Here is a 15,554-nt window from a genome sequence, read left to right as displayed (position 1 = left end):
TTTTACCAAACATGCCGAGACCCAGTTAGGCAGGGCCAGGAGAGGAATTTGCCAGCGGAGCATGGTGCTGCCTCTGAGCCGCATTGGGGGCTCCAGTTCTAAGCCCTCTTTCACTTGAGGCACAAGAAGCCTCGACCAGCAGCCCTGCAGAGTCCCAATAAGGAAGCCTGGAGCTTCTGTGTCCAAGGTGGGCTCTGAGCAGCCTAGGCAATGGGAGGGTGTCACCCACGGCAAGGCAGGGTCCTGCTGAGGGCACAGCTTGGGCTGCTCCTGCTATGTCTTGCAAGGGTGATGGGCCAAGAGGGCAGCTTGGCATAAAACGGATTTTCTAGAACTTTTACCCATCACCTTGAATGCCCACAGGATTTCTTGCCCTTTCTGTTGGACCAGTTGAGACTTATGGGCACGGCTCTCCTCTCAAGTGGCGGGATGGGTGATTGAATCACGCTGTAGGTTTACCAGGGGTCACACAGCCTCCCAGAGCCAAAGAGAGCAGCGGGCTGAACCTGCCACTTTGCATCCAGAAGCTTCACTCAAGCCAGGCAGGTTTTCAGCTAATCGTTTCCCAGTGGCAAATAGCAGTGGGCATAAACGTACACTCTGGTGCTGGTCCCGTCTGCGAGCTATCCTTGCTGAAAGGCCTTGTCCTGATCCAGTGGGGCAGAGGAATTGGCAGAATAAAGGGGACAGCTTTCAGGAAGCCCCATCGCTTCTCGTCTGTCACTAAAGTTGCAGCTGACCAGAATGCTACCGTTCGCTTTATGCAGCACCACTACTGGTCCTCCCTCTGCTACCTGTCAGGGGAAGTACCCCATGACTTGGGGCAAACCTGGGTATTTTCCGCTGCTGATTGGAGGTGGAGTGGATGGTTTAATGGCCTTCAGTTCTTCATGCTCGAGTCCCAAAACTGCAGGGAGCCTCAGATTCAAGACCAGAGTGTGATCCAGAGCAGGCAGGAGTGCAATTAACTTTTCAGGAGGTGCAGATAGGAGCTACGTTTGCGCCTGTATGCTCCAAAGGTTTGCCCAGCTTCAGTGGACCAATTAAGGGCACAATATGTTGTGTTTGCATAGTGTGAAGTTTCTGGTGTTGAGACAAGGACGCCTGTCTGCATCATGAACTCTAACAAAAAGTGGAAGAAGGACAAGCAGCAGCAAGGGGGGTAGATGGGCTCTAGCTACAGCGGTGATGGGGTGCACCATTGGAAAGCCAGGCTAGGGACGGTCCCATAGAAAAGTATGCAGTTGCCTAGGAGTAATTCAGAGGAGGTCCTGTTTGCACAACTAAGGATCTCATTTTAGTTGCTAGTGCCCTAAGTAGAAGGGGATGTGCGTGTGGGCAGTGGCTCTAGTAGTTAAGACATGGCTTGTGGACTGACGTATACCAGGTTAGTAACTGGCTTATGCAAGTTTGTGTCCTCAGACCAATCCAAAAAAGTGGCAAGATGCAGCCTTTGGCTTCAGACACTCGACTCGGCACCATTTTGAAAATAAAATTCTATTTAACAAATGCAAGTTTCATCCAACCTTCCCAAATTCTTGGCGTTGGTTGGCCAGTTGCCAGCCCAGAATATCATACTCATTTTTTCCTTCTAACTGCCCCCATGCACTTTGCAGGGAAGGGAGGGGGCTTTGCCCATCTCCCAGCACTGAGCTGTGGGGTGTCAGGCCAAGCAACTGTCCTGCAATGAACTGAGGGGGCGGGGAGAGGCGCGTTTAAATGGGCTCAAATAAGGCAGTATGGGTTGATTACGAAGTAATTTGCCAAGTTACAGCACAATCAACAAACCAACAAAGAAACAGGATTTTAGTAAAAATTTATTTGGCATATATATCTTGATTCATATCGCACATTGCACAGAGCCTTAAATCTTATGTACACTATACCATAGGCCCCATTTTAGAAATGACAAAACACTTGTCACCATGTAGGGAAGGAAAATGCCACCTTTGAACCTGGGCAGCAGTTAATTAAGCACACATACAAAGTGATACTGATTCTATGTAAGTAATGCAAAAAGCTTGTTTCAGATCAACAGGCGTAAACACTGAAGCAGCTTGTTCCCAAATCTTTGTGCCAAAAATTTTCCTTTGCAATTCAGAAATGTGAGTTTAATCAGTGTAGTTTTCAGAGGACAAATAAATAAACTTGACTCCTTGAACAACTGATTTCTCAAGCTAGAAAAAAGCAAGCTGAGTAAGATTAAAAATTTAAAAATTCTGAATTGGGCAAAAAAGCCCAGTGCTTAAAAGTAAGCTTGCACATGAAGCAATAATCATTTAAACAGCTTTCATGAAAGGTAATCAAAACGTAGATACTGCCCATTTGTATGACAGCAGAAGCTAGGTCAGTGTTGCATGAAAATGTCAAGAAAGCCATAGTCAAAAGTTACAAGGCAAACTTAAGTGTCTTACACCTTTTTTTTTTAAAAAAACCCAAATATTTAGAACTTCCCAATCTAGATTCTACCACTTTTTAAATCACTATGTTTTCAAAAATGCATTTCAGTAATTTTTGAGGTCTTACTGTTTAGTTTTTTGTTTGATATTTCATAGCAATGAAATAGCAACACAATGAATATTGTGTTGCAGGCTGTAATGGAAAAGCCATTTTTATAAGGGTCAGTTTGTGGAGAAGATATTGCTGAACTCCCTTTGGCTAAGTCAAAGTGCAGATATAAATAATCCATCCAAACCAGCAATTGCCAAGTCTTGGGAAATTTCTAGGAAAGGAAAGAGGGAAGAGTATAGAAATGCCAAGAAGATTAATATTTCTTGGATTATCACAATTTCTCCAATTAGAAATAAGAAAATAATTTCCATAGTGCAAACATCCCATACAAGGAGGAAATATTTACAATTTTTCATCTGTACATTATGGCTTTTTATATTTTCATACAAAGCACCCAAGGACAGGAAAGGATTTCTTTATAAAATATTTTCATATAAAATTTGGCATTTCACTGGGATTTGCTGACAACTCTGCAGGTTACCTCACTCTCTTTGTGGGCATCATGGCTGCCAGCCTGTTTAGTGCTGACCGGCGAATTGGGTGTGGATAGAACGAAAACCAAAGGCAGAGCTAAAGGAGGGTCTTTGGTGGCCAGAGAGGAGGGGGGCAAAGCAAGGCCCCTCAAGTGATGAAGAGGCCACGGAAAACCTCTGGCCACATTCACTGAATTAGTCTACAGCCCCTTGTAGAGAAGCGTCCATCACCATCATCGAGAATTCAAACGAGGAGCCACCTGAAGTGCAGAGAAAAGCAGTAAGAGACGATGCTGTGGGTCTTTCCTCAGAAGGGGTGCCCAGCCTAGGAAAGAAAGTCTCTGCTTTCAGCTTTGGCAAGTGAAGGGTTACTTACGACTGCCAGATGGCCGTTCTTGGCTTTGGCTATCAGCAGCTCAGATCCCGAGGTGAAGTCAATGATGCCTTCCTTGCCTTGTCCAACTGTGAATTTGATGCTGGGGAAGTGGGGAGACTCAGGGTTAGGGCGTTTCAACGGCCAGGGAGAAAAATTTTCAGATGCCACCCCAGGAAAGGGCAAATCTGTTCAAGCTGGTCTCTGGGCAGCCCCGCCAGCTCAGGACTGCGCTTTCTTCCACGGAATGATCAGAGGCCAAAGGAGCAACTCTTTGACGGTTAGGCCCTGTTCTCAGCAATGCATGCAACTATATAAATCAGGCCACTGTCATCCCAGACTGCAAACTAGCTTTTTGACATTACAGTAGTGAATTTGTAGTTGTAAAATATTGTAATTGTATTGTAAACTGATGCTTTGCAACAGGGAAAATATTTAATATTTAATTTTTAGAACTTTTTAATTTCTAAACAAAACAAAAGTCATGGAAATAGAGGCTGATGCTACTATAGTGACTTGCAAAGTGTGTCATGTGTTTCAGCTTAAGTCCACAGAAGACCTATGTATCAAATGTAAACTACTTGAATTACTAAAGAAAAAGTAAAGTGTTTAGAGGCAACTCTAACCAGTCTGAAACTCAATAAACAAAGTGAGGAATCCCAACCTAAAGAAGACTACAGCAAAATAAAACACAATAGGGAGCAAACGGCTTCTAAAAAAATGACCCCATATATGAACCTAAAGAAGAAAACCGATACACCCATAATCAAACCCAATAGGGAACAAGCAGCTTCTGTAAAAAAAACCCAACATGTGACTCTTAAGACGAAAACAACAACCAAGAGCAAAGCCCCTCCTATCTACTGCTACCCCACCCCAGTGAAGCCCCTCTGGAACTGAACAATCGCTGTCATAGCCTCCCCGTGGAAGAAAATATGCAAACACCCACAAAAGAGCATTCATCAATGCTTCCTTTAAAAAAGAGGCAAAACCCAGCATTTCTGTGACAGGAAGAAAAAAGTATTCCAGACTTCCCTAAGGGGAAAAAAGGCAAATATTGGTGATAGAGATTCAATTCTCAGGGGAACAGAAATCATAGTCTGCAGACCAAGCAGCCAAACTAGGGAAGTATATTGTCTCCATGGAGCAAAAATCAAAGATGTAACAGTACTTTACTAAAATAATCAACCCCACAGATTATTACCCCTTTCTTCTCCTACACATAGGGACTAATGACACAACAATGAATCTGAAAACAATAAGGAGATTACGAACAGCTAGGGAAGAAAGTTAAAGAATTAGGAGCTCAAGTGATGTTTTCATCTATAATTTCAACAAAAGGCCAACATCCAACGAAGTAGCAAAGGATTTTAGAAAGGAACCACTGGCTTAAAAACTGGTGTTGTCAACAGAACTTCTGTTTCCTAGAGCATGGTCTGCATTCCCTACATGAAGGGCTACTAACTAGCAAGGGATGAATTGCACCTCACAAGAACTGGAAGAGTAGAGACTTCCAGGTGGCGCTTCAACGGCGTGGACGGTCGAAATCGACCGCCAGCCCTCTGACTCCGTTAAAGCCGCGGAGCAGCTGACAATCTGCTGTTCCGCGGCTGAAAACCCTTCCCCTCGGGCGAAGAGGGGAAGGGGAGACTCCAGGTAGGGGTAGAGTTCCCCTAGAGCCTCAGAGTGTTTACTCTGGGGCTTGAAGGGTGAGAGCCCTCCGGAAGCCTGGAAACGCTCCAGATTGGAGGATTTTTCTGCTTCAAAGCAGAGCAAGACGCTGAATCCACTCCTGCAGAACTTGACTTGATTTGATTGCTATCTTGAAGAATTAACGCAGGCAGAGCAGATGCGGGAGCAGTATAAACAGCAAGTATAAGACTTTAACTCTGGAATCTCAACTTTCTTTCTGTTGTTTTAAAAAAGAAAGGGAAGATGGCACCTGAATGATTCTTTGTAACAAAGAATCAAAAGTGCTTTGAAAGTGAAAGTTGCTGTTTGGATATTGAGAACTGTAAAGACTATAAGAAAATTATAAGAACCTAAAAGAACTTTAAGAAGAGAACAGCAAGACTATAAACATTTTGACTTGATTAATCTTTTTGAATACAGAGAATAAAATTGATTTAAGATGTCATTAAAACCGTCAAAACCTGGGGCCCCCAGAAGTGCAGGGACTTCGCCAGCACAGCAATTAAACTTACAGGCTTTAATCCCCCCCCACAAACTTTGACATTAAAAGACCTGCAGGAGGCTTTGAAATCTCAAACTAAAGAAATAAATGATAAGATGGAAAAAATAGAAAACAAGATGGGAAAAATAGATGAAAAAATGAATGATAAACTTGAGTTAATGTCTGAAGATATTGGAGAAATCAAAGAAATTATGCAGATTAAAAATAAAGAAATAAGGGAAGATAATCTATTGGCATTTCAGGGATTGGCACAACATATTCAAAATATGGATGATCCCATGGAAGAATTAATTCAAGGCAACATTGTTTTGGAAAATAAGATGACTGAGGCTCAAAATAAAATGGAAAAGATGGAAGATGAAACTGTAATGCTACAATATAGAGAAATGGAATTTGCTTTAAAAATTAGAGGACTGAGGGAGAACAAACAGGAAAATTTGAGAGAGATACTGGCAAAGGCCTTTGCTCCAATAATGGGTTTGCAAGTTGAGGATTTTATACAGGAAATTGAAAAGGTTTTTAGAGTCAACTCCTGGATTGCGAGGCAGAGGAATTTGCCAAGAGATGTGGTGATTTATTTCTCGAAGAGGGTGATTCGAAATGAAATTATCCAAGCCTTTTATAATAAAAGGTTCCATGTGGAAAATCAAGAAGTTCTGATACTGAAATTCCTCCAAAAATTTTAAGAAAAAGGAAAGAGTTTGCTTTTCTGGCAAATGAATTGAAAAAAAGGCAGCATCAGTTTAGATGGGATATACCGGCTGGAATAGTGGTCAACTACTTTGGTACTAGATATCGTCTTAATACTATAGGGAAAGCAAAAGAATTTTATTTTAATGAAAATAAAAAAGCAGATTTGTCACCATCTCCTGGGAAAAAAAGAAGTGACAGAGAGAAAAAACAGGCCTAAATGGAAGAGAAGCAGATTCAAGCAGAAGGTTCGAATTTGTTGGTTGAAGAAGAACTACAATTAGTTGTGGATCTGGACCAGCCTTTGAAATCAATAGAGGAACCTAGAGGTCAACGAGTGACGCGAGCAGCAGCCAGACGTAAAGCACAAGAACAGCAGAAACAGCAAGATCAAATTAAAACTCAAGAAGATACTAAAACGGAAGCAGTGGGAGGGGCAAGACCAAAGCAACAGGTTCATATGAGTTTGCAGGAATTGTTCCAAAAGCTTCTAGTCGCGAAAGATGGCGACCAAGTTTCTAACCTGGAATGTTGATGGCTTACTCACCACAAAAGAGGAAGAAAATAATTCATTATTTGAAACAATATAAAAATGATGTTATTTGTTTGCAAGACACACATATTAGAGTAGCAGACCAAAAGTATTTGATAAATTCTAGATTGGGAACACATTTTGTTGCATCTGCCCTGGATAAGAAGAATGGAGTAGTTATATATTTAAAGAAAGATTTAATTGCTAAATTAATTGAGGCAGATGCACAAGGACGATTTATTGCAATTGAACTTATAATAGAAGGAAAGAATACTTTTGTTTGGAATATATGCACCAAATCAACATCAAGAAAAATTTTACAAATTTTTACATGATAGAATAACCCAATGGGATTATAAATCTTGCATTTTAATGGGAGATTGGAATGGAGTTTTGGACACAGGAAAAGACAAAAAAAGGTCTTCTAATGGAATATCAAACCGTGCGAAACTACCTAGATCTTTTTTTGAGCTTATGGACGACCTAGAATTGAGAGACATTTGGAAAGAGCGAAATTTGGAAGAGAGGGATTTTACATTTTTTTCAGACAGGCACCAATCTTTTTCAAGGATTGATTTTATACTAATTACCAATGATTTTCTTTCCAGGGTGAAGAGAATTAAGATATGCCCAAGAACATTAACAGATCACAGTCCAGTCTGGATGGAACTGGTTCAAGAGAAAAGGGATACAAGACCTTGGAGATTAAATGAAAATTTGTTTAGATATGATGAAATTGTGAATGAATGTAGAAAACAGATGAAAGATTTTTTTTGTAATGAATATGCATAAGGGCACCTCGATTGGAATGGTCTGGGATGCAAGTAAAGCTTATATGAGAGGAGTCCTAATACATTTGAATAACAAGTATAGACGCAAAAAGGAACAAAAGCGAAAAGAGTTAGAAGAGGAAATAAAGATGAAGGAGAGGTTACTTATCTTGAACCCAGCTGATAAGAAAGTGAAAGAAACAATTAACTTACTGAAAGGGCAGTTTAATATGTTGATGGCAGACCAGGTGGCAACTAATATACGATACTCTAAACATAATACTTTTGATAACGCTAATAAGCCAGGTAGATGGTTAGCTTATTTGTTAAGGAAAAAAGAAAAGTCTCGGATAATAGAGAAAATAGAATATAAAGGCAAAAAGGTTTATCAACAGGATATTATCAGAAAGGTATTTTCAGAATTTTATTCTAAATTATATGCAAGTGACACAATTCAAAGTATAGATATAGATAAATATTTACAAGAGGTGAAAATTCCTAAGGTTACTCAAGAACAGCAGGATGGAATGAATCAGTTAATAACTTCTGAAGAGATTGTTTTAGCAATTAAACAGTTGAAATTGGGCAAATCACCAGGGATAGATGGATTGACAGCTAGTTATTATAAAAATTTGCAGTCAGAAATGGTGGAGCCTTTGAAAGACCTATTTAGAACAATTCAACTTGGGGGAGTAGTGCCCCCATCATGGAGAACAGCTTTTATAACATTGATTCCAAAGGAGGATCAAGATCTTAGTCAACCAAAGAATTATAGACCAATATCTCTTTTAAACACTGATTATAAGATATTTGCTAAGGTTTTGGCAAATAGAATAATGAATATAATACAACAAGTGATACATAACAATCAATCGGGGTTTATAACTGGTAGACAAATGAAGTATAATGTAAGACAAATTGTTAACCTATTGGAATATTTGGAAAGAAACAACCAAGTCTCTGCCGCATTGATATTTTTAGATGCAGAGAAGGCTTTCGATCAATTGAATTGGCAATTTTTATTGAAAGTAATAGAAAAGATGGAATTTGGGGATTATTTTTTACAGGCTATTAAAGCAATATATCAAAAGCAAACGGCACAAATAATTGTTAATGGTAATTGAACAGAAATTTGTAAAATTGAAAAAGGAACAAAGCCGGGATGCCCTTTATCACCATTATTGTTTGTTCTATCACTGGAAATATTATTGAAATTATTAAAATACGTGAATCAAATAAGATAAAGGGTATTAAAATTAGGCATCAAGATTACAGATTGAGAGCGTTTGCAGATGACTTGGTTGTTACTTTAAGTCACCCTACTCAATCGGTTTTAGAACTATTGGATGTGATAACACAATATGGACAAGTCTCTGGATTTAAAGTTAATAAGCAAAAAAGTAAAATATTAACAAAAAATATGACCATAAAACAAAGAGAAGCGTTAGAAAAATCAACAGGATTTGAAATAGTAAAAAAGGTGAAATACTTGGGGGTATATATCACAGCATCGAATGTGAAATTATATAAAAATAATTATGAATTGTTATGGCAAAAAGTACAAAAGGAGATTAACAGTTGGGAAAAATTACAATTGTCTGGTTGGGGAGAATAGCAGCTGTGAAGATGAATGTTTTACCAAAAATTTTATTTTTGTTTCAAATGATACCAATACTTAAGAAAGATGCATATTTAAATGAGTGGCAAAAAGGTGTTAATAAAGACCGAGAGTAAAGCTTAAAATAATGCAAGATGCACGTGAGAGAGGGGGTCTGAAGATGCCCAATTTGAGATTATATTATGATACAGTTGTTCTATCAACAATTAGTGATTGGTTCAATTTAACAAATGAAAGAATATTGAATATTGAGGGGTATGATTTATTGTATGGATGGCATGCGTATTTATTTTATGACAAAAAAGTGGATAATATTTTTAAGATTCATATTTTAAGGAACGCTTTGTTCCGAGTTTGGAAAAAGTACCAATATATATTAAATAATAAAATACCTATATGGGCAATACCCAGACATGCAATAGGAAATATAAATGTGGAGCAGAAACAAGATGTGATTACTTATAAAGAACTTCTTAGGATGGAAGGGAATATTTTGAAACTGAAACCTTTAAATGTTTTAAAGGAAGAAAAGATAGTACAGACTTGGTTTCAGTTTACACAACTACAAGCTAGATGGATAGAAGATCAGAAAATTGGTATAATAAAAGTTGATGAAAATTTGAAAAAGCAAATTAGAGATCAAAGTCAGTTGCATATAAAAAGATTATATAATGCTCTTATAGAAATTGATTCAGAATCAGAGTTAGTTAAAGATTGTATGATAAAGCTTTGTAAAACTTTTCAATAAAAAAAGAACTGGAAAAAATGTATTCTGACTGGCTCATCAGAAGGGTTTTAAACTAACATTGAGCGGGGAGGGGGGCCAATCTTCACAACCTTTAGAACCTAATTTCAAGCAAAAACACTAATAACCAATCACATAAGGAGGTAAGGAAAATATTAGACCTGGAGTATGAGCAGATGTGTCTCTTGGGGGACTTTAATGCGGTGGTAGATAGGGCTAAGGATTACAAAACAGGGAGGGTTGATTTGAAGAAGAAAAAAGGAAAAGATAGGAGGATCTTGCCCAAAGTATTTAGGGATATGTGCGAAGAATCTGGCCTTAGGGATATATGGCGTGAGATTAACCCGGCCTCTCAACGTTATACCTACTATTCCCCCAGGCATAACTCGTGGTCTAGGTTGGATATGGTATGGTTGTCGGATGGGCTGATATCTTATGCGAAAGATGCCATGATTTTGACAAACGAATGGGCGGATCACAACCCGGTGGCTATTACGTTGATAAGGGGGAGTAGAGTGAGGAGTAGATGGATGATGAGCCTGGAGGCTCTAAAGGATACGGTTTTTGTACAAAAAATTAAACAAGAGATGAGTCTGGTTTTTTTTAGAAAATAGGACGGAAGGGATGCCCCTACGAATAGTTTGGGACACGGCTAAAGCTTATCTGAGAGGCTTGATAATAAAACAGATGGCAGTTAAACGTAGGAAGGAGGAGGAAAGTAGGAGGGAGATTGCTGAGCAACTTACTAAGGCAGAGAAGGCTCTCCAGGTAAACCCACAGAAAGTGTACGGGAAGGAGCAGGTGGATTTTTGGAGGCATGAACTCAACCTTGTGGATCAAGAGAAAATAGCACATCAAATTAGGGTGGCGAGGCAGAACTATTTTGAATATGCCAATAAGCCAGGGAGATTTTTTTTTTTAATTTTAATTCCATTTATATCCCGCCCTTCTCCGAAGACTCAGGGCGGCTTACAAGCTTAGCAGTAGCCTTCATTGTATCTATATGCCTGCTTATTAGGGCTTTCACACACCCCAAGCGGCATTATTACAAAGTCAGCTTAACTGCCCCCAACAATCTGGGTCCTCATTTTACCTACCTGGGAAGGATGGAAGGCTGAGTCAACCTTGAGCCTGGTGGGACTCGAACCTGCACTAATTGCAGGCAGCTGGTGTTACTTAAGGAGGCATTAGCCCACTGCTCCACCAAGGCTTAGCTATAGAATAAGGAAAGGGAAGGAAAGTAGAAGAATTGATCAGTTAGAGGATAAGAGGGGGACACTGATAGGGGATAAAGAAGGGAAAGAAAAGATAGCGATTGAGTTTTTTACAGAATTATATCAGGAAGAAAGGGTTCCTGAGGAGAGGATTAAACAATACCTGACGGAGTCAGACCTTCCTAAGTTACTTCCTAATGAGAAAGAGGCCTTAGATCAGGAGATAACAATAGCAGAAATTGAAAAAGCGGTAATGTCAAAAAACCCCAGGCACTGACGGAATTCCTGCAGAATTGTATGAGGTATTAGTGGAAGCGCTTGGAAAACATATAAAAGATCTATTTAATGAAATTTTGGATAAGGCTATAGTCCCGCAAACTTGGTTGGAGGCAAATATTAGTTTGATCCCTAAGGATGATTCCCCTTCAAAGCATATTAAAAATTATAGGCCAATATCCCTTCTTAATTCAGATTATAAAATATTTGCAACAATATATATATATATATATTTAATCCCATTTATATCCCACCCTTCTCCGAAGACTCAGGGCGGCTTACAATCTAAGAAGCACAAACCAATGTGCTTAGCAATAGCCTTCATTCTATGTATATGCCTGCTTATTAGGGCTTTTGCCCCCACCCAGCGGCATTTTTTTACAAAGTCAGCTTATTGCCCCCAACAATCTGGGTCCTCATTTTACCTACCTCGGAAGGATGGAAGGCTGAGTCAACCTTGAGCCTGGTGGGATGCGAACCTGCACTAATTGCAGGCAGCTGGTATTACTTAAGGAGCCATTAGCCCACTGCTCCACCAAGGCTCTATGAAAGCTGACCAGATAAACAATTAGCTTTAATATTTATCGATGCTCAAAAAGTATTCGATAAGGTAAATTGGGACTTCCTAATGTGTCAGTTGGAACATATGGAGTTTGGGGCTAAATTCTGTAATATGATTAAAGCAATTTATACTAAGCAGGAAGCGAGATTGTTGATAAATGGGAATTTAACTGACAAATTCGATATCTGTAAGGGCACTAGGCAGGGTTGTCCACTCTCCCCACTTTTATTTATTTTAACCTTAGAACCCCTATTGAGAATAATAAGGAAAGATGAGGATTACCGGGCTTCAGATAAGAGACCAAATTTACAAACTGCAGGCGTTTGCAGATGATATGGTTTTTGTTTTGGAAAACCCTCTGGAATCCAGCACGGAATTACTAAAAAGGATTGAGGAATTTGGAAATGTGGCCGGTCTACAAGTAAATAAAGATAAGACGAATATATTAGCGAAAAATCTTTCGAATAGAAGTAAACAGATGTTAGAGGACATTACAGGGTTTAAAATTGTGAAGAAGGTGAAATATTTAGGAATTTGGTTGACGGGAAGATGTTCAAGTATTAGGGAAGATAATTATTCTAAATTACTGATACAAACAAAAATGGACTTGGGAAAATGGGGTGGAATACAGTTGTCATTATTAGGAAGGATAGCCACGGTGAAATCTTATATTTTGCCGAAATGGATTTTTCTTTTCCAGACAGCACCGGTTAAACTTTCGATGATTTTTTTCAAAGAGTTAGAGTGGGTAGTTTCTAGATTCATATGGCAGGGGAAACGGCCCAGGATTGGGGAAAAAATGATGCAAGAAATCAAGGAAAGAGGGGGCCTTGGCCTGCCGAATTGGGAACTTTATTATCAGGCTGCCCTTTTAGTTTGGGGCAAGGAATGGATATGTTTAAGGAATAATCGATTGTTGAGTTTGGAAGGATTTGATTTGTTGCAGGGATGGCACGCTGCTCTTTGGCGGGAAGGTACTCCTCCAAGCAAACATTTTACTCGTCATTACATAAGGGATATACTGATTCGGAATTGGGATAAGATAAGGGCCAAGTACTATGCGCAAATTCCGTGTTGGTTATCAACCTTGGAAGCCTTGACCCATCCGACCCTACTCAAGAAGGGAAGAAGACCAACTTACAAAGAACTTTTAGATAGCGGGGGAGAACTCAAAACGCGACAAGATCTGGCTCAGCAAGGGTTTCAATTGGAGTGGTGGGCCTACCTGCAGATTCAGTCAAGGTATAAGAAGGATAAGGAAGGAAGGGGTATTTATCTGAATCTGCAGGAATTAGATAAGATTCTGCTGGGTCCAGAGAAAGGGATGATATCTAAGTGTTATAAATTGTTGCTAATCAGGGTAGTAGGGGAGGAGGTGGTAAAAGACGCAATGATTGCCTGGGGGAAGAATTTTGGTTATGCACTTCCACTTGAGAAATGGGAAGAGATTTGGTGGATTAATATGAGGCTGGTGGTTTCCACGTCATATAAGGAGAACATATACAAAATGCTTTATAGATGGCATCTCCCTCCGGCTAGACTTTCCAAAATGTTTCCCGGATTGTCAGCCGATCGTTGGAAGTGTGGTAAAGGGACTGGCACGTATTATCACTTATGGTGGACATGTCCGGAAGTGGTTAGATATTGGGAGAGGATCCAAAAATGGATAGAGGAAATCACAGGGTGTTTAGTTGATCTTAAACCAGAGACGTATCTGCTTGGCTTCAGGCCTGGAAATATTAAGAAGGGAATATGGTATTTGGTTTTACATATCTTAACAGCGGCGAGGACGGGGTATGCTCAATTTTGGAAGGCAAATCATACCCCGCCGGATGAAGCTATAATTAGGAGAATACTTGATTGTGCAGAAGCAGACACATTGACCAAGAAGTTGAAGGGTAAAGAAGAGACACCAGCATTTCTATTATGGAATAAATGGTATATTTGGATGGATAAAAGATTAAAGAAATGAGGGTGGCTTGGAGGTTGGTCAAAAATGAAGTGATATAGTTTTTGTTATTGAATAAGCTTTGGAGTTGGATAGTTATAAGAGATTTAGCGAGTGGAATATAATTGTCAGTTTAGAAGTAGATACAATTTGATTTTTTTAAAATGGTTTCCAATTTTTTGATTTCTTCGTTTTCTGTATATTGTATATGTTTTTTTGTCTTTGTTGGTGTATGGTGTGTGTTTTTAACATGAAATGTAAATAAAGACTTATTTATAAAAAAAGAAAAAAAAAGAAAAGTGCTGATCCTTGCTGGGAGCACGGGAGGAGGGGCGGCAGCACCAAAGCCAAACGCAGCAGCGGCCACAGAACTGGATTCATGAAGAACAGGTTTATATTGCTTAAACTCACCTGCCCTGGTTGATGTTAACACTGTTGACTTTGTTGGCACTTACAGCAATTTTAGTCAGAGTTTCAATCACAAAATCACTTTGCAGCACAACATCTCCCTGAAGGGAAAAAAGAAAGTTGAAGAAAGGGGTTTTAAAAGGTTGCTGGTATGGTGAGGAGTCAGGGAGTGGAGGGGCTCCTAGGCAGGCAAGACCTCGTGTCCAATGGGTGATGCCTCCTCATCCTCGTCGAAGGGAGATGCTGTTGCCACTCCACACACACACACACACACACACACACACACACACCCACACCAGCCTCTGTGGCGGCTGCAGGGCACACCGAGCAGCTACCTTCTGCTTGTTGTCCTGACGAAGCACGTGGAGCACAAAAAGGTTGTCGCTCAGGCTGCTGACCGAGATGCCTGCAAGAAACGAAAGGGTGTGAATCACGCAACCCCTGGCTCTCGGCTGCCGGCACCCGAGAGACAGGCAGCTTTTCTGCAAGTCACACAGCTCTGCGAGGTGAGGCCAGGCTGGGCACCTCCGCCTTGGCTTTCTCCCTCTGTGGATGTGCTGGGCAGCCAACACCACTTGACTCCAGCGAAGCCCTGGGCAGAGAACCTTGCGAGAGGCCAGTCGTCAGCTCGTCCATCAGGTCAGATGAACTCTCGGCCAGCCGTTGGGCCAGTCTGTCTGGCAGCAGGGCTGGCACCCACAGGGGCGCCAGTCTCCCTGCTGGAGCAGCGCATTGTTTACCTACGGATTACCTACGGCAACACCTGCGACCGGCGTCAACGTCCCTCCGTCCAGTGCGCTCCCACAGAGAGGGCCTCCTCAGGGTGCCGCCGATCAAAGAATGCCAATTGGCGACCCCCAGGGGGAGAGCGTTCTCTGTGGGCGCGCCAGACCTTTGGAACAGCTTACCGGTTGAGCTCCGGACGGCCCCCGACCTTCGCTCCTTCCGGCGCGATCTTAAAACATTCTTTTTCGAAAAAGCTGGCCTGGTCTGACGGGGTGGGGTTGGGTTTTTTAAAATTAGTTTTTAACTTAATATGTATTGATTTTATGGGCATGATGTTTAATTGGTTTTTAATGGTTTTTTAATTTTTGTATCTGATTTTTATTGTGTATTGCCCTGTTCACCGCCCTGAGTCCTTGGGGAGAAGGGCGGTATAGAAATCAAATTATTAAATTAAATTAAATTGTTGCACCCTTCGCACACGGGCCCTGCACAGCTCTGGCACTAGCAGCATTGG

General features: G+C 40.6%; 1 protein-coding gene across 2 annotated transcripts in view; it reads right to left on the bottom strand.

Annotated features, from left to right (window-relative positions):
- Nucleotides 1–1,804: 1,804 nt before the first annotated feature.
- MYO1C (myosin IC) overlaps nt 1,805–15,554 on the bottom strand; it is a 51,197-nt gene continuing 37,447 nt past the window's right edge. Inside the window, exons 29-33 of one of the 2 annotated variants that reach the window (XR_014493908.1) lie at nt 14,650–14,720; nt 14,318–14,415; nt 3,361–3,460; nt 2,993–3,244; nt 1,805–2,722 (exon numbers count right to left, since the gene is read on the bottom strand). Coding sequence is in view for 1 of the 2 variants with exons in the window: in XM_083375034.1 (XP_083231160.1) it covers nt 3,218–3,244; nt 3,361–3,460; nt 14,318–14,415; nt 14,650–14,720 (296 nt within the window). In the remaining variant the exon portion in view is untranslated. Of the gene's footprint in view, nt 3,245–3,360; nt 3,461–14,317; nt 14,416–14,649; nt 14,721–15,554 lie in introns of both variants that reach the window. The other variant, XM_083375034.1, reaches the window with a different exon arrangement.

The sequence above is a fragment of the Vipera ursinii genome (assembly GCF_947247035.1).
Source record: "Vipera ursinii genome assembly, chromosome: 1".
NCBI lineage: Eukaryota > Metazoa > Chordata > Lepidosauria > Squamata > Viperidae > Vipera > Vipera ursinii.
This window is presented reverse-complemented; position numbering and strand designations above follow the sequence as displayed.